We start from the raw sequence: 19,175 nt of genomic DNA, 5'->3' as shown, positions 1-19,175 counted from the left end.
AAAAAAAAAAAAAGAGTGAACAGTGCAATAAATGTGATTTAATAGGGAGAGATAGATAGGAGGACCATGGCAAACATGGCCCAGCTAAAGAAACCAGCTTCTTCTCAGTTCATGCAGTTTGCTGCCAAGAGGGGATGTGAGCCAGTGCTTCCTAAATTTGAAATGAGAATCCAGAAATCCAGACTTTATAATAAATCTCCTGATTTTCAAATGTTAAGAACAAATTCAAATTAAAAAAAAAATATATCAGCTGAACCTTGCTTGGAAGTTTGTTTTAAACTATGGGACAACAGTTTTGTACCTTCTGAAATTCTGAGCTTACGCTGTTTCACTTTAATGTTCTAGAACGACACCATCCAGTATGATAGCTGCTAGCCATATGTGATGATTAAGCACTTGAAATGTGACTAGTCCAAATTGAGATGTGCTGTAACTATGAAATACATGACAGATTTTGAAGATGGTACAAGAAGAGTATAAAATAGTTTATTAATATTTTTATGTGGATTAGATGTTGAAATAATATTTATTTTTAAAATAAAATATATTTTTAAAATTAACTTTACCTATTTCTTTTTACTTTATAAAATGTGCTACTGGAGAATTTTTAATGGCTTATGTAGCTCACATTACATTTCCATTGCAAGGCACTCCGCTAGAGTTTAAAAAGCAATCAGGTATAAGCACTGCAGATGTAGGTAGCCAGTGCCCTGGGAATCTGACCAGACCAGCATCAGGGAATTGGTGGTGGGCTCCACACTGACATCCCATTCAGTGAGCCTTGCTTTCCCATTATTTGCCTGTGGACACCAGGAGTGAGCCCTGTAGCCACCTCTTTACAAACAAGATCAAGGGCAACCGACTAGATGAAGCTAATGTCTCTGGGGATGGGGGTGGAGGAAACCATTGTGCCCACCTGTCTGTGCCCACATGCCACTCTTTAAAGTGATGACAGGGAGGGACTTCCCTGGCGGTCCAGTGGTTAAGACTCTGCGCTTCCACTGCAGAGGACACGGGTTTGATCCCTGGTCGGGGAACTAAGATACCACATGCCCTATGGTGTAGCCAAAAAAAAAAGAAAAAGAAAAAAGAAAAGTGATGATGGGAAGGGCTGTGGGAGACGCTGTGCAAGACCCAAGTGAGTTTGTTGGAGGCGAATGGTCTAGGGGCGACACTGGGGAAAGTCGCCCTGAAAGGTTGATACCTGCATTTTTACAACCAGTTATGATGATGTATTGGGGTTGCTGGGAGAAGATAGCAGGGATGTGAAGTATGAGTAGGAAGGGACTCCTGTTTATGGAGCACCATCCCTGGACCAGACACCCTGCTAGTGCTGTACGTGGAGCACCTCAGACCAGGTCACTCTTTTCAGAGCTCTCTGGCAGAAGAAGGTTAGATTTTTTGGACCAGAACTACATTCTGGGCTTCTGTGGGGCAGGGTCCCCTAGGGAGGAGTGCCGAGGAGGCAGGACCCCAAGACATCTGCTGGTCGGTGACCTGGGAGACGATCTCAGTGAAGGTGGGAAGCCCTTGCTCTAGGGGTTAGAATTGTCTTTGGGCTTTTCTGCTGCTGGAAAGTTAATGAATCAGATAGTTGAGGTTTTTGGTGATATTCTCCACGATTACTATTACTATGACTCTTCACCTAATGAATATGAATGAAAATTGTTTTTCAGAAAATAACCAGTTCACCCCAGAAGCTAATCAGCTGCAGAAGGGAAGAGGTAGAAGCCTGTGTGGTGGCCGGGCTGTCTTCTGAGGAGCTCCTCAGGGCCTGGATCTAGCAGATGAAGTCTAGAAACCTGGTCTGCAGGACATGGGACGATGAGGGGAAGGGCCGTGCTTCGGCTTTCCTCCAAGGACAAAGGACAAGAGAAGAAGAGCCTGCTGTGTCTGTGTTAGAAGCAACTGTCAGAGGTAGAGTGGTGTGGCCTATGGAGCACTGAGAGGGGGTCAGGGGATGCGACCTCCAGCACTGGATCTCTCTGCTGTCCTCTAGGGGGATGACCTTGTGGAAGGTGCTTCGTCTCTCAGTTTTCTCAACTATACAATGAGGGGATTAAGTACCCAACCATTAAACCATATGTATATATATCCATATCATCTCTCCACCACTTGCAGAGCTGTAGGGAAATTGACAACACTGTGCATTGGGATTGGTTCTGCTTTGCTGAAGAGCAGTAGATACACGTGTAACAGGAATAATCCCAAGCTCTATACACCTGCTGGCTTGGAGATCCTGCTTTGCTAGAGGAACCTTGAAGAGGAAAGGAAGGGTGGGTGCAATGGGGTTGATTTCACTTCAAGCCAAATGCCTGCTCAGAGGTGACTGAATGGCTCAGCCAGCTCTCCAAACCATGACCCGGAGGGAGGCCACAGCCCCCTGAAAATGAGCCGCGCACAGATGCTGCAGACACGTGAAATGCTGTACAGGGTAGATAGTGTGTGCACACTGAGGACAGCAGCTAAAATGCATGTGCATGATGAGATGAGACCGCAGAAGGATGTTGATCATAAGTGCGATGTTTGCTGTGTTCCTTTTTCCTGTACTGTTGTTATAGTACTGAATGAAAAATAAAAAGGTGTCACATTGGGTAATCATTGTGGTTTCTTCCAAAAAAGTTGTCTTTAGGGTTCCAGTTATATCATCAACCTTGAGTGCAGGTCACCTGAAGACCACCTTTGGTCAGGAGATGTGGGAGTAGCCCCAGGTAGGGGATGGGGCAGGGAACCAGCGAGGGGCAGCATCTGGCTGCATGGGAAACGTGACTGAAGCAGCTGGCCAAAGCCTCATCCGGCCAGGATGCTCCTGCATCTTCCTGGAGGCCTCGTGATACAGGAAATCCCTTGGGGACCTCTTTTCCTTAAGACAGCTCCTCGGGTGTCCTTAACTCTCCTAGCATGTTCATCTGGGGCACGCGACTGAAGCCTCTTCCCGACCCTCTCCCCCACCAGGTGAGGAAGAGTCAGGGTCAGAGAAGGGATGGAGGGGGAAGTTTCTTGAAGGCTGAAACGATTGCTGGGCAAGGCCTGTGCCTCCCTTTTAGACCCCAGCCCTCCCAGTTCTGGAGCCTCTGAACTGGTTTGTCTCCACCCCCACTTCCTGGGCCCCTTCCAGCCAGCCCAGAGGTGGAGACAGTCTAACTGCTTCAGCCAGGTGTTTCCCCTACAGGATAGAGGCCCACAGCCCTCTCTCCATCTGGTGGGGTTTCGAGGAGCCAGAGGATGGGCTCTCTTTAAGATGAGATCACTGAAGATCATTTCATCTGTACCATTTTGTATGCCTCTGTGTTGTCTGACTCTTGTACGAAGAGTATGTGTTCGTTTTACCTTTGGCCTAACCTGGAAACATATTTTTAGTTTGCAGAAATAAAGACGATACTAGTTCACCAGTCACCAACCCCCTCCTCCCTCTCCCCCGTCACCTGTCTAGGCCCAGAACCCAGAAATGACCCCTGACTTTCCCTCTGCTTGCGTCCCTCTCACAGGTAGTCTCACTGCCCATCCACCTTGCAGGCATTTACAGGTATACAGGAATTTCTCTCAGTTATTCTAGTGTCGTCCCATGTCCCCAGAATCACTTATCGAAGCCCAGCCATGCACCAGACATTGAGCTAGTTCCTGAAAGTAGGGGGGCTGCCTCCCCTGTAGCTGGCCATTCCCTCTGGCCCGGAGTACTTGTGTTCTAACTCCCCAGCCTCCCCTCCTCCCCTCCAATCACCCGGCCCTCTAAGCTGGGACACTTTAATGAATGAAAATGGGTGTGATTAATAACTACAACAGGATGGCAGGGAGACTGACCATCTCTCACAGTCCTTCATGCTGCTCAACTGAGTTGACACCCATGACCCCAGAATCAAGCCCAACTTTCTTAGTCCTGCCTTCAGATGCTGCCAGAGTCCAAGGAATAAAACCCCTGCTCCATGACGCTTACATTCGAATGTGGGGGGAAAGGAGAAATAATAATAAAATAATACTAGCAATGATCATTATTAAGTGAATTATCTAGTATATTGGGAGTTTGTAAGTCCTATGGGAAAATGACAAGGCGGAGCAGAAAATGGAGGGGTGGGGTAAGGGCAGGTTGCAGCCTCCTCTGAATGAAAATAAATGGAAACAGCAGAACCACAACTGTCAAATAAGTCACACAGTGTGGGAGATTAAGCATGACTCTAGAACAAAATGGTTTGGCAACAAAGCCTCAGGAGTGTGCGGTCTAAAACAAAAACTATATTCAGTATTTATACTGTTTGTATTGACAGTGTATTTTTTTTTAAGCTGTTCCCTTAAGTTGTCAGAGCAAGTAAATAATTGTGTTTATTTTTATTTATTTATTTATTTGCAGTACACGGGCCTCTCACTGCTGTGGCCTCTCCCGTTGTGGAGCACATGCTCCGGACACGTAGGCTCAGGGGCCATGGTGTACCGGCCCAGCCGCTCCGCGGCACGTGGGATCCTCCCGGATCGGGACACAAACCCGCGTCCCCTGCATTGGCAGGCGGACTCTCAACCACTGCGCCACCAGGGAAGCCCAATAATTGTGTTTATTTTGACGGGAACCTAGATTTCAAGATTAGTGGAAGGGAAGACCAATGGTAGACTCAAACATTTGAGGAGGAGCAGTGTACTGCTGGAACTGAACTGAATATAGCAATATGAAGTCATGTCTTTATAAAACATTAAATGAAAAATATATTTCCTTTATGGCTTTTTGCCACTGAAATGGCCCAGTTGCAATGTACCCCAGATTTTGGTTTCTAATGCTATTTTTCTCCCCAAAGGAGCCATGGTATCTTGGAACAATGTCTGATTCCATGCCTGGTCTGGGGTGGAAGGGTGCAAGGCAATCCCAGGACACCTACACTTTGTTAGGCCAGAAGCAAAGCTTTCAGTAGTTGGGTCATTCAAAATTATGCAAGAATCAATCTAAAAGGGGTAAATTTGCCCAAGCCAAAGTTGGGACAATGTGAGCATCAAAGGGAGAGTTCTGGCTTACATCAATGGACACAATAAATTTGAAAAGTGATGGGTCCATAACTGTACACACAAAAAGCAAATGCTCAGAGAAGATAAATAGAATGTATTTCTACTGATTCTTTTTATTGAATCCTGTTGGGCTTATTGACTCGCTGTATCAAAGAATCATACTAGTAAATGTAGGTACAGCAGTCAGAAGGTGGTCACCACCAGCATTACCTGGTCCAGGCCATGACCCTCCCCACCATGAACGCCTGCGAAGCCTCCCCTTCCAATCTTTTTGCACTTGCACATCTTTCCTGCCAAGGCTTCCGCGGCAAAGTTCTTTTAAGTTCCTTTTACAGACTGTAGACTCTGTCTAGCCTCTGTGCTACATTTCCCCAACTCTTAGATTTTTTTTTCTACTTATTTTTCTGTGTGCCCATTTTATGCTTTGGCTAACTTCCTGTGGGTGCTTAGGATTCTCAGTTTCCTTGTAATCTGGCCTGACTCGGTCCCTTCAGGGAACTTCCGCCAGCTTTTGAGTCCACCTGGAGGGGGGAACCTCATTACGTCCACAGCTGTCTGGCGCCACCTAGTGTTGAGTACGGGAAATTCCTTCTTTTGTTCCCACTCGCCTCGAAGCGCCCTGGGCTTCCGGGATAGAGAAAAGGAAAACTCAGGCAAGTTTCCTAGAATGAGAACTCAACAGCAAACTTCCACGGGCTTGGTCCCTAGCAAACCTCCACTGTCGTCAGTAGATTTAGAGTTTAGCAAAGGCCACCATCTCCTCGCTCGTGTTCTGTCTGTCCCCAGCACATGATTAAGGGCTCCACTCTGTGCCCACGTGGGTCTCCCTCTTCCCCTGTCTGTCGGTCTTTCCTCTGTGCTGCCCTTCCCTACGTCTTAAAAAAGGAGTTTTTGGTATTTTTCCCCATGTGTTCTATTTCTAGCCTATCCCTGGATTTGACTGACTTTCTTGTTCCCACGACGGGAGAGTCATGTTAAACCATTTTGGCGCCCAGACTGTGACGTTTGGAAGTGGCACACAAGAGTTGACCCCAAATTACAGTTTTCTCTTTCTGGCTCAAGGGATTCTCAGGTCCTCAAGCATCTAACAAAAAAGCCTGGAAAACCCACACAGGTGGGAGCAGGAGGTTCACAAAGGGAAGACACAGCCCCTTCTGCCTCCTTCACTGGAGTGGGCTGCCAGCCCAGGAGAGGTTGTAAAACCCCATTAAGGACCTTGGAGGAAAATTTGACGAGCCTTCTCAGGTACCTGCAAAAAAGCCCCCAATGCAAAAGCACAAACTCTCCTGTGGGAGGAGGTACATGTCCCTGGTCCCTCTACTGCACCCCACTGGGGAAATTAAAAAAAAACGACTTTAAAAAACCTGGCTGTTGGAAAAATAAGTGCCTGTGTAAACCTCAGTAACTTCTACGTTTGCTCCTGTGCTTTAAAATGACTCATCTACGAGGTGGCCACACATCTCCAAATTTCCTGGAGATGCCAGGAAGTCTTCTATCAAACTGCCTTGGTGTCAGCCTACAGATGTTATTTGGGGTTAGGAGATCACACCCCAGAACTAGGGCCCTCTGATGCCATCCCGCCTACATTAACCTCGCTGAAGGGCTTCCTCCCTCCCTCCCTCCCTCCCTTCCTTCCTCCCTCCCTCCCCCTTCCTTCCTTCCTTTTATCTTTCTTTTCTTTTCTAACAAAGTTTTAAACTCTGAAGGAGAAATTTAATTTGGCCTTGGCAAAGGCAAGCCTCAGGCTGAAGAACTGATAAGAAGCTTGTGTCTGAACCAAGGGGGTGGACTACTTCCACCCCCTTCCCATCCTCCAATCAGCCACCTCTGAGTTTCCTCCCTTCCTAAACTTCATCTAGCCCTTTATTGCCACCCCAGACACAAATCAGCCAGTCTTTGCGCTCCAGTGCCTACTGTGAACTGAAACTTGGTATCACTGAACCTCTGGAATTGTGCCTCTCCAGGATATTCAACCAGCCTGCCCTGTGTCAGCTCTCATGACCACTCTTCTGGGTAGGATAGGACAGGAGAGGAAAGGATTTCTGCTTTAGCTACTAATAAGCAAACTCCTCCCATCACCAAGGGAGAGTGTTGCCACTTTGGAAATGGGCCTGTCCACTCTGTGAAGACTGAGATGACCGGGTCTGGACATGCTTCTTGCTTGTGCAGCTCAGTAGTATCTGAGACATGCCTGGAAGACATTGATCAAGATGGTGGAGTGAGCACACATCAAGCCCTCTCTGTAACCTCCTCCAGCCACAGAGGAGTGATTGATGAAATGTGCATGCACACACACACACACACACACACACACACACACACACACACACGAGCCAATGAATGAATCAAAAAATCAATCAATCTTTGTGGACCAATAATGAAGAATAAACCTACAGAGTAGGCTGGTGAAATGTAGCCCAAGGGTAGAAGGAAATGGGTATACATAGATTGAGCTTCAAAGCTCATGTGGGAATGGAGATGAGTGTACCCTGTGCTTGGCAGGAGAGTGGACCCGTGCTTGCTGCATGAAGCTGGGGTTGGGGCTGGTTGTCTTGCCTATCCAGCAAATGGGGGCTGAAAACACTCCAGAAACGTGCTGCTTGCCCATGGTGCAGGAAGGAAAAGGGGCATCTTTGCTAAAGATGGGAACTGGGCTGGTCCTGCACCAGGGGTGCAGCACCAGGAATTTTGTTGCCTGAGAGCCAGCACCTGAAAGTCCATAATTTAAGAGTCCACCCTGGGTGTGCAAACCAGGAAGAATGGGCTAAGTTAGCTGCAAAAGTTCTTACCATGCAAGGACTTATTCATGGAAAACACTCCCAGGCAGAATGAGCTTTGGAACAAAAATGACAAAGGACATTACGAAATTCATCTTGAGGCTCATTTTACAGGCTCAACAGACAGAAGAATTCATAACAGAAGAGATGGAAATAATAGATAATTTGAAAATCTGAAAACTCATGGAATGTCTCCCACCCTTCCTTAAAATGTAGTGGTGGCAGCTTTTTTTCCCTACCAATTGAGAGTATTTTGGTTACTTCTGGGTAATAGAAAGCTCTAGAGCCACTTTCACTAGGAGTTTGCATTCATAATTAAAATTGCCTATTCCCAGATAATAATAAAAACTTTGAACTCTCATGAGATATAAAGTTTCTTTTGTCTTTAGCAGGTGGCTTCCTGACTTCAGGGAAGGGTGTGGTCAGCTTCTATCTCTCTTTTTTTACATCCTCCTCCTTCACCTGCAGCCATTGTGGACCCCTCTGAGATTGGAGTTCAAGAAGGGAAGAGGGAAAAGGGGGATCAGGAAAGGTCTTACTTGATTGGAACAGTGGAAAGCTGGGTTTGGGCTTCCTGGGACCCACTGAGGTTTAAAGCTGCTTCTTTCTCCTATGAATACTTTTGTGAGTTCTTCGTAAGCTTTCCTGCTGAAACTCTCAGACTGTAACTCCCATGTAGGTAATGAATTTTGTTTTTCCAGCTTGTGATGGGTAACTTTATGTGTCAACTGGGCTGGGCCATGGGGTGCCCAGATATTTGGATGAACACGATTCTGGGTGTGTCTGTGAGGGTGTTTCTGGAGGAGAGTAACATTTGAAATGGTGGACTGGGTAAAGCAGAGTGCCCTGCTCATGGTGGCTGGGTCTCATCAAGTCACTTGAAGGCCTGAGTAGAATAACAAGGTTGAGTAAGAGAGAATTCTCTCTCTCTGCCCAACTGTTTTCAAGCTGGGACATCAGACTTCTGTCTTCAGACTCAAGCTTGGACTGGAATTTACACCATTGGCTTTCTTTGTTCTCAGGCCTTCAGACTCAGACAGCAACTATACCATTGGCTCCCCTGGGTCTCCAGTTTGCCAACTGCAGATCTTGGGACTTGTCAGCCCCCAAATCATGTGAGCCAATTCCTTATAATAAATCTCTCTCTTTCTCTCTCCCCCACTGGGAGGGTCCAGAAGACATACCTTTCTTTTATCTTCTTTTATTCTAAAAATTGAATTATAGTTGATTTATAATATATTAGTTTTAGGTGTACAACATGGTAATTCAATATTTTTTATAGGTTATACTCCATTTAAAGTTGTTATAAAATATTAGCTATATTCCCTGTGCTGCACATTGCATCCTTGTATGTTATTTATTTTATACCTACTAGTTTGTGCCTCTTAACCTCCTTCCCCTGTCCTGTCTTGCCCCTCCTCCCACCCCTCTCCCCACTGGGAACCACTAGTTTGTTCTCTGTATCTGTGAGTCTGCTTCTGTTTTGTTATATTCATTTGTTTGTTTTAGTTTTTAGATTTCACATACAAGTGAAAACATGCAGTATTTGTCTTTCTCTGCAGAAGACCTTTCACCATCACTGTGAGAAATAAGTTTGTGAGGGGAGCCCTGACATCCTTGGAGAGCTCTGATCACCTTTCTCTGCAGGTCAGGTCTCACAGTGGCAGCTGCAGTCATCAAGGCCTAAATGCAATGGGAGTAATTAGATCCGGGGTGGCAGGAGCCAAGTGGTGGCAATCAACCGCCAAAGGCAAGGTGGACACGGTTAGTGTAATAGACAGCAAAGTCAAGGCAGCCATTGGGAAAGTGTGACTCATACAGGCTTAGGGCATTGGCTACTTCATCATGGTGTTCCTAGAAGTGAAATTGATGGGAAGCCTACTACATTCCTACTTGATCTGTAGGAACAGAAAAGTTCTAGGTCAAGGGAGCAAAAGTCTAACCTGAATCATATAAAATAGATAACAAACAAGGACCTACTGTGTAGCACAGGAAACTCTACTCAATATTCTGTAGTAACCTATATGGGAAAATAATCTGAAAAAGAAAGAATATATGTATATGTATAACTGAATCACTATGCTATACACCTGAAACTAACACAACATTGTAAATCAGCTATACGCCAATAAAATTTTTTAAAAAAACAGAGAACTGTGGCCTCACAATCAATTCCCAGACCTGAGCCAGTTTATAGACCCAGAGGCCCTTGAATGAAGGGGGTGCTAATGCCCTTTAGAAAGGACACTGGAACATTGCCAAACATTTATTCTTCCTCCCAGGTTTCCCCAAAGGGACTTATAGCCTTTTATCAGGGTAACTGCATTGGGGAAAAGGAAATAATCAGGCCTTTTGGGGACTACTGGACACTGATTCTGAACTGACAGTGATTTTGGGAGACCCAACATGTCACTGTGGTCCACCAGTCAGAGCAGTGACTTACAGAAGTCAGGTGATCAACGGGGTTTAATTCAGGTCCTGTCAGAGTGGGTCCAGTGGGTCCCTGAACACACTCTGTGGCTATTTTCCTGGTTCTGGAATGCATAATTGGAATAGATATACTCATTAGGTGGCAGAATTCCTACACTGCTTCTCTGACCTGTGGAGTGAGGTGGGAAAGGCCAGGTGGAAGCCACTAAAGCTGCCTCTACCTAGGAAACTAGTAACTCAAAGGCAATACTACATTCCTGGGGGGATTGCAGAGATTAGTGCCACCATCAAGGACTTGAAAGATGCAGGGGTGGTGACTCCCACCCCACCCCCATTCACCTCACCTATTTGACCTCTGCAGGAGAAGGATGGATCCTGGAGAATGACAGTGCATCATGGAATATTATAAGCTTAACCAGGTGGTGGGTTTTTTTAAATTAATTTATTATTTATTTATTTATTTTGCGGTACGCGGGCCTCTCACTGTTGTGGCCTCTCCCGTCGCGGAGCACAGGCTCCGGACGCGCAGGCTCAGCGGCCGTGGCTCACGGACCCAGCCGCTCCGCGGCATGTGGGATCTTCCCGGACCGGGGCACGAACCTGTGTCCCCTGCATCGGCAGGCGGACTCTCAACCACTTCGCCACCAGGGAAGCCCCAGGTGGTGTTTTTAATTGCAGCTGCTGCACCAGATATGGTTTCATTGCTTGAGCAAATCAACACATCCCCTGGTACCTGGTATGTACCTATTGACCTAGCTATTGCTTTTTTTCTCATTACCTGTTAGTAAAGGCCACCAGAAACAGTTTTCTTTTCGTTGGCAAGGCCAGCAATACACGACCCCTGCTCTACCTCAGGGGTATATCAGCTGTGTAGCTCTATGTCATCATTTAGTTCACAGGTATCTTGATCACCTTTCTCTCCTACAAGATACCACACTGGTCCATTACATTAATGACATTATGCTGATTGGATCTACTGAGCAAGAAGTAGCAACTACTCTAGACTTGTCGGTAAGACACTTTCATGTTAGAGGATGGGAAGTAAACCTGACTAAAATTCAGGGGCCTTCTACCTCAGTGAAACTTCTAGGGGCACCGTGGTGTGGGGCATGTCAAGATCTCCCTTCTAAGCTTTATGGTTTACATGGCTATAGAGACTAAGAAGTCCCAAGATCTGCAGTTGGCAAACTTGAGACCCAGGAAAGACAATGGTGTAAGTTCTAGTCTGAGTCCCAGTCTCAAGGGGGGAGAAGACTGATGTCCCAGCTTGAAGACAGGCAGAGAGAGAGGGAAGGAGAGAGAATTCTTTCTTACTCAGCCCTTTACTTCTGTTTAGATAGCCCTTCTAAGGTAAAGGATAAGTTGTTGCTTGGACCCTCCTACAGCCAAAATGTGGCACAGCACCCACTGTACCTCTTTGGACTTTGGATACAACAAACTCCTCATGTGATGTGTTCCTCCAGCCCATTTACTGAGTGATCTGAAAGGACACTAGATTTTTTTTTTTTTAAATATTTATTTATTTGGCTGCGCCAGGTCTTAGTTGCGGCATGCAGGATCTTTGTTGCCTCGTGCGGGATCTTTAGTTGGTTCTTGTGGGCTCTTAGTTGTGGCATGTGAGATCTAGTTCCCTGACCAGGGATCGAACCTGGGTCTCCTGCGTTGGGAGCTCGGAGTCTTAACCACTGGACCACCAGGGAAGTCCCAAAAGACGCTAGCTTTTTTTTTTTTTTTTCAGTACGCGGGCCTCTCACTGTTGTGGCTTATCCCGTTGCAGAGCACCGGCTCCGGATGTGCAGGCTCAGCGGCCATGGCTCACGGGGCCAGCCGCTCCACGGCATGTGGGATCCTCCCAGACCAGGGCACGAACCCGTGTCCCCTGCAACGGCAGGCGGACTCTCAACCACTGCACCACCAGGGAAGCCCCAAGACGCTAGTTTTTTTTTGTTTTTTTTGTTTTTTTTGCAGTACGCGGGCCTCTCACTGTTGTGGCCTCTCCCGTTGTGGAGCACAGGCCCCAGATGCGCAGGCCCAGCGGCCATGGCTCACGGGCCTAACCGCTCTGCAGTACATGGGATCTTCCTGGACCGGGGCATGAACCCGTGTCCCCTGCATCGGCAGGCGGACTCTCAACCACTGCGCCGCCAGGGAAGCCCAAGACGCTAGTTTTGAGTGGGGCCCAGAACAAGAGAAGGCTCTGCATCGGTCCAGGCTGCGGTGCAAGCTGCTCTGCCATTCGGGCCACAGGATCCAGCAGATCCGATGGGGCTTAGACTGTCATGGCAGGTAGGGATGCTGCTTGCAGCCTTCGGTGGCCCTTGTCAGTGGATCACAAGTCAGGCCTTTAGGGTTTCCCTGGAGAACACAGACTAGTCCACAGCTGCAGCTTTCCTCTGGTTTCCTCAGACACTACCACCTGCTCTGTATTCATAGGCCTTTTGGCCTCCTCCAACTGAGCCAGGCACCCAGGCTCCTTTTTCCCTAACAGCAGGGAACACACATCAGGCTCTCTGCATGGAACCCTAAGGTTGAGGTTAAGAGATAAACTGCCCCTCATTCCATCCTTAGCCTGGGGTCAGTGAAACTCAGAGCACTCCAACACTCTCTCCAAAGACATCCTCTTCACAAATCCTTTGAAATGTCCAAAAACTCAATCCTTTTTATGTCCTCTCTATGGGTGTTAGGTACAATATTTGGATATTCCCTTAAAGTTTAATATCATGTTACATATTGAAGAGGTAAGGAGGGAATAGCATCCTTGCAAGGAGACCAGGAGATGATTAAATGTGAATAGGCAGTTATGAAAAATATTGCTCTTGGAAATAAAAAGACTCCAACAAGTAGGATAAATAAGAGGCTAGAATAACTGATGAGAGACGAGTCAATCAAAGGAGAGAAAGAAATTACATATAATACAGAACCAAAAGATGGAGCAATGAAAACTATGAAGTTGAGAGTCATGGAAGATAGACTGAGAAATTCTAATCCGAGAGGCGTTCTGAGTGAGAAAACTGGTGAGATCACAGGAGAGGGAATGGCTGAAAAATTTCTGTAATTGAAAAAAATTCCAGTTCAGAATAGTGCACTGATTATTGTGAGGGCAAAGTAATTAAAAAACCCAAACAATCCCTCCCGAGCACCACCACCGGCATGCCTCACTGGGAACAGAGCAAGGAGAGCCGGCATCAGTGCGATCACATTTCCATCACAGGAAACATCTGGGTCAAAAGTGTGTCCTGCCTTCTTTTGCCCAGGGAGGGAGAACAGGGGGCGTGAGACTGTCGTCTCCACAACTTTCTACTACTCCCTTCTCTCTCCATAGACTAACAGGCTTTTTTTCCATTAAAAAAAAAAAAAGACTTTTCTGTTACTTCTGGTCCACATGTAGTTTATGAGGAGCTCAAGGCACTCGTCGTTTAGGGCTCAGACACAGAGTACCACACACACAGTAGGAGCTTATTCCAGGGGTTTTCCTCAGTGTTGACACTCGGCTCTGTGATTGGGGCCTGGCTGGTTCAGTGATGGGGACAGGACAGGCAAGCGAGGAAACAGCAGCGCCTGTCTCCTGTGACATATTCTAATTGCTGTCCTATTGTAGAGCTGTCACAGGCGCTGCTTTCAACGGATGGAAAGAAGAGGAAGGAACAAACTTAAGATCTGGCTAGCCTCTTGATTTTTAATCTTTAGGCCAACTAAATTTATCTCCAAAAGGAATACCTGCTTACTGTAAAAGGTTCGAGCAACATAGAAGGACGTAAATCAAAAAGCCCCTCCTTTCCTTCCTTTCTCCTTCATCCTAGGTGTGAGCTCTGTGACTGTTTGCTGTGCCTCCTTCCAGATCCTTCTTTCTCAGAGATGGGATAATATGTGAAGTGTCAGCAGATCTGGTTCTCCCATCCCACACTCCCTCTTCTCTGGAGCCCTCCTCCACTCCCGATTTGGGAAGGTAGTGGGAGATACTCATCTATTCAAGGAAGCTGTCACAGTGGAATCAGAGATGAAATATGCCAGTTCTTGGATTTTAGGCTAAAATGTTCAACCCAACTATGAAGTAGAAAAGGTTGAGCAGAAAAGGTTATGTTTTGGCAGTTTTTCCCCCTCTTCCCAAACTCAGGCTAGATCAAGCTGTGGCTGAGGGAGAGGGACGATGAGGAAGTAAGAAAAAACAGTCAGGATGTCAAAAGGGCATCTCCTGTGCCCTCCCCTGGGGGTTAGACATAACATATGAGGGTGTTATAGAACGCTCAGGATAGAGTTTGGGGACTCAGGAGCTGAGGGGTCAGTGATAAACCTCCATTTGGAGCTTTGGGGAGCAGACACCCCCCCTCTGAAGATGTGATATGAAGTAAGCCCCTAAATCTATAGGCCAAGGTAAGGAAAGAAAACTTCTGCATTGACTAAGTTTAAATATCAAATGCCTTCATCATGAAGAACCTAGGGGTAAGACGGGAATAAAGACACAGACCTACTAGAGCATGGACTTGAGGATATGGGAAGGGGGAAGGGTAAGCTGTGACAAAGTGAGAGAGTGGCATGGACATATATACACTACCAAACGTAAAATAGATAGCTAGTGGGAAGCAGCCGCATAGCACAGGGAGGTCAGCTCGGTGCTTTGTGACCACCTAGGGGGTGGGATAGGGAGGGTGGGAGGGAGACGCAAGAGGGAGGAGATATGGGAACATATGTGTATGTACAACTGATTCACTTTGTTATAAAGCAGAAACTAATACACCACTGTAAAGCAATTCTACTCCAATAAAGATGTTAAAAAAAATAAAATAAAATGCCTGACTTTAGCCAGGATTGACCATGGCTACTTTTTCTGCATCAGGAAGAATGGAGACTCCAAATAAAGGTAAAATCGCATTATGTAACAATAACAAAAGTCATGACACATACACCAGGTGATCTATCTATATATCACCATATATGACTTTTATTAGATATCTATATTTATATATATAATATATAAATATAACATATTTATATATAATATATACAATAATGTATAATATTATATATAATAGTTGGCTTTTTTAAGGTTATGTCCACTTAAAAAAAATTCCCAACACTGCTGCAATGACTATCTTTGCACACTTGTGTGACTGTATGTAGGTCGGATTCGTAGATCAGAGGGATGTGCAATGTAAAGTTGGATTCCACTTAGGCTTTTGACTCTATTCCTCCCTTTCTCTTTCTCAATGAATTTTATCCCGAGATGAGATGAAAGAGTAATGGTTTCAATTTCTCCCTCTCATGCCAAGTTAAGATATTTAAACATGAAGTGTGGGTTTGTCTATCACCAAAGAGGTGCTGAAAAGTGAATTTGTTTCCCACTCTGTCTTCCTCTCGCATATTTGTAAATATTTGGATCAGTGGCTTTGTTTCTTGCTTTTCTGAGAGTGGCTTCCAGAGGAAGCCGCCGGAGCCAGCTGCAGTTCCGAGAGATGCCACTAGGTGTCAATGTAGGTCTTGATTGGCACCAATTCTTGGCTGCAGTTAATTTGGTTCGGTCCCCGTGGAGCCTCAGCGTCCTCTCCTGAAAAATAACAAATGTCCGTCGTGCAGGGCACTTTCTTCAGGAAGGACTCCAGGGAGCTCAGGAGTTTGCATACGAAGCCGAGGGAGCGAGGGGCTTCTGATAATGATATTCAATGTCTGACGGAGTCGCTTACAGGCAGAGCCAGGTCTCTCCCCGCTTTGATGTATGAGATTATTACGGAGAGGTAATGCAGGCCAAGTGATGCTGTTCGGTGGGCTGTGCATGTGGACCCCTTTGTGAATTGTGAGGCCTGGCGCAGCCGAGATGGTCGCTTCACAGGGTGGGGGGAGAGGGGTGCAATGGGGACTGCCGTGGAGGGCCAGGCACTACTCTCTCAGTTTGTTCTCAGCTGCAACAGACTGGGCCTCTTCCCTGGGGTGCGAGGGAGGCCAGATGTGGTGAGCATCTCTCCCCGGGCCAGTGGTGGAAGGCAGAGAGCATTGCCTTGGGGAGATGGCCAGAGAGGCTACCAAGTGGTTGCTACTCTGGACTCTAGAATGTCGACCCAATCAATATTAAATTCATGCAGGGGAGCTCTTCAATCCAGGCCTTTATGAAGGTGACAGGAGTAAAGGGAGGAGTGAGCTGGCACTCTGGAATGAGGTCTCAGTAGAGGTCCTTCCCCAGCTGACCTCCAGTGAGAATGGCAGCAGGGCTGGTAGACCCCTAGACAGGGTTGCCAGTAAAAGAGTCTCTATTCTCTTCCTCCAGCTTGTGCAAGCCTCTTCCACGGCCTACCTGTTTAACTGGAGTGTTGTGTGTGTTTTGTTCTGTTTTAAGATTTTTATGTTTGAGCCACATCACCAGCTCGAAACAAAAATTCTATCCTCTTGCTTTACTGTTTCTACCTACCCTGGGGAGTCCCCACAGACTCTAACTAGGGGTGATGAGAACCACCTCTCAAGGCCTCCATATCTCACCTCCATGCTGTTCCAGAACTCCAGATGGTTTAACCCCTGGATCCGAACTGTGGTCACTGCCACAGGGCATCCCTGCCAAAGTCTGGTCCTAGATGGATGGATGTTTGTCTTCTGCAGAGTGAACTCTCACCTCGGCCTCCAAGTTACTTACTCAGGTTTTGCTCACCTGCTCGGCTGTTACCCCCAGGGCCCAGCACAGGCCCCAGCCAGGTGCCTTGCCAGCTCTAGTTTTGCCTCACAAGCCCTGACCCCAGGCCTCAGGCCTCTGGTTAGGGCCTGGGTCCCCGTTCCAGATTTCCCATAGACCTGTCCACCCCGACAGCTTTCTTAGCCGCAAGTCTGGATCTTAGACGCTTTATTCCCAGAAGATTCCAGATCCTACTACAGACTGTCCACCTTTCTCCTGAGCCCTGCAGATCGTGGGATGTCAGGCAGGGGCGTGGCTTCACAGCACCATATAATCCTGTTACACTCCTCCAGGGCATCAGCAATAGGGAGTTATATACCTACATCCCCATGGGGCCTTAGCATCCTCTCCCCAAATACAGGTAAGGCCTTAATGTGCATAACTAAGAAGGCACCCCCAATGGCCCCACGGTGACTTGCTATCCTTACCCAATGGACTAAGAGGCAGAGGGTGTAATTTGTTAAGTTCTGGACTCACTTTGGACTGAGTTACTTTTACTGTTGACAGAAAGCTCTTCATCTTTGTACCAACAGATGTGAAAAGTAAATCAGTAAATACTGACTCTTTATTCGCTGATTTCTATGGACAGGCACATATGCAATTACTGTCTATTATTGAATGAGTAAGCTCTGGGCTCTGGCTTCAGGCCTGTGAGGAGTGACTGGTTGCCAGACTGCCAGGATGGGGATATGGGGGCGCTGTGAGTGCTGGGCGGCTCTCACACTCTCTTGCTCTCTCCTCCCTAAACCTGGGCATTCAGCCTGTTTCTGGGGCCTGGATGTTGTGTTTTCTGCCCTGCTCAGCATTCTTCGCTGCTACGATCTACAGTGGGAGGGGCGTTTTAAACCACATTGGACAGAAGAGCCTTCCTCTTGGATTTGGGACAAAGCACAGGCACCGTGGCACTTTCTGTGTGACTGTTAAACATGCCTCCAGGCTCCTGCAGCTGAGGGTAAGACAGAGGAGTACTGGGGTTCCTGATTTAACCATGTTATGCTCCGAGTCACGTAGAAGACAACCGTAAATATGGTCCAGTGGTTGGCAGGCAGGCAGTTGGGACGTGGGATGAGCAAAGAGGTGAGGGGGATTAGAGCATGCTGGGAATACATGAGTTACGGGCTGGAGAGAATTCTGGTGGTCTGGATCAACTCTGGAAAACATCTAAGACTCTGGCCTAGCATTCAGTCCTGTCCAGGACTCATAAACTGATCTCTGTTTGAAGGGTCTGAATCCCAGAAGTGGAATGGTGGCCATTAGGGAAAAGCATAGTGAAGCCAGGAGGGAGATGCACAGAAATGGTGGAAGGGACCCAAGAGGATCTGGATGGAGCATTGAGAGGGTCCCTTCCACACGTCCCCCATCAGCCCTTGTGCACCTTGTTTGTGATTGGAGCTGTCAGCGTGCCCTCTTGGGGCAGGTGATGCGCGAAGCTCTTGGTCAGCCTTGTCAGAAGATTCTCGTTCCTTGTGGGAGCTGGACTCTCCAGTCTCCATCCATGTGCTCAGATCCACATTTTTGGGATCCCTTCCTCTCAGTACCAACTCTAGTCTGGGATCTGGGCTTTTCTTGGGGATGGGGTTCAGCCAGAGCTCGGGTGGGATCCTCAGCCAGCACCTCAGCTGCCCCCTGACGAGCAGGAAGCCCAGAAACATGTGGAGAGGCCAGACTAGAGTGAGGGTGAAATCTGTCCATTAGGCATTGTGCACATGGTTGATGCGGAGGACGTCATTGGTCATTTAGTCCCCCCGGGGCGTCTCACACATGGGAACACGAGACCTAGTGACATGGATGCAATCAACTCACTGGGGCTTCTTCAGCCTATGGGCTCCTGGGCCTGGCCTGGCTGTGCTGGTGGTTTCATCACTGGTCATCATTCAAGTTTCTGCCTTCCTGGGTCCAGAAAACGAGGAAATATATTACTGTCCGATCACTACCCAAACCCCCCCAAACAGCATCACACTGTTTGAATGCCCCACGCAGGGGAGGGTCTTCCAAGGAGGGACAGGAGTTCTGCCAACAGTGCAGCTGGGACTCACTGTGCAGCAAAGCTGGCTTCTGTTGGAACAAACATCTGATTCAGCTACCTCAGTTTCCCCAGATTGATCAATTCCTGGATATGAAAGCAGAAATGGCCCAGATTCACACTAGGCTCCCACTTTTCCTCCATTCCCTCAGCTAAAAGAATTCATTACCAAATCCTCTTCTTTCATTTTTGGGAAAAAATACCCCATACATTTAAAAGATGGGGCAGAGTCGTGGCAGGCAGCATGTTGCTCAGGCACGATGCCCTACACGTACTACTCAATCACACTGAACTATGGAGAAGTCCA

The 19,175-nt window shown here is 47.2% G+C and overlaps 1 protein-coding gene across 5 annotated transcripts in view; it reads left to right on the top strand.

Moving 5' to 3' along the window:
* Positions 1 to 2,598, top strand: part of IL20RB (interleukin 20 receptor subunit beta) — a 30,994-nt gene extending 28,396 nt beyond the window's left edge. For all 5 annotated transcript variants that reach the window (XM_019934224.2, XM_019934221.2, XM_019934222.2 and 2 more), the window contains one exon: positions 1,677 to 2,598. In XM_019934224.2, the coding sequence (XP_019789783.1) occupies positions 1,677 to 1,759 (83 nt within the window). In that variant the 3' untranslated portion in view covers positions 1,760 to 2,598. The remainder of the gene's footprint in view (positions 1 to 1,676) is intronic.
* The last annotated feature ends 16,577 nt before the right edge of the window (positions 2,599 to 19,175 follow it).

This window comes from Tursiops truncatus, chromosome 4, assembly GCF_011762595.2.
Source record: "Tursiops truncatus isolate mTurTru1 chromosome 4, mTurTru1.mat.Y, whole genome shotgun sequence".
Taxonomy (NCBI): Eukaryota; Metazoa; Chordata; class Mammalia; order Artiodactyla; family Delphinidae; genus Tursiops; species Tursiops truncatus.
The sequence above is the reverse complement of the archived record's forward strand: the minus strand, read 5'-3'. Positions and strand labels throughout refer to the sequence as shown.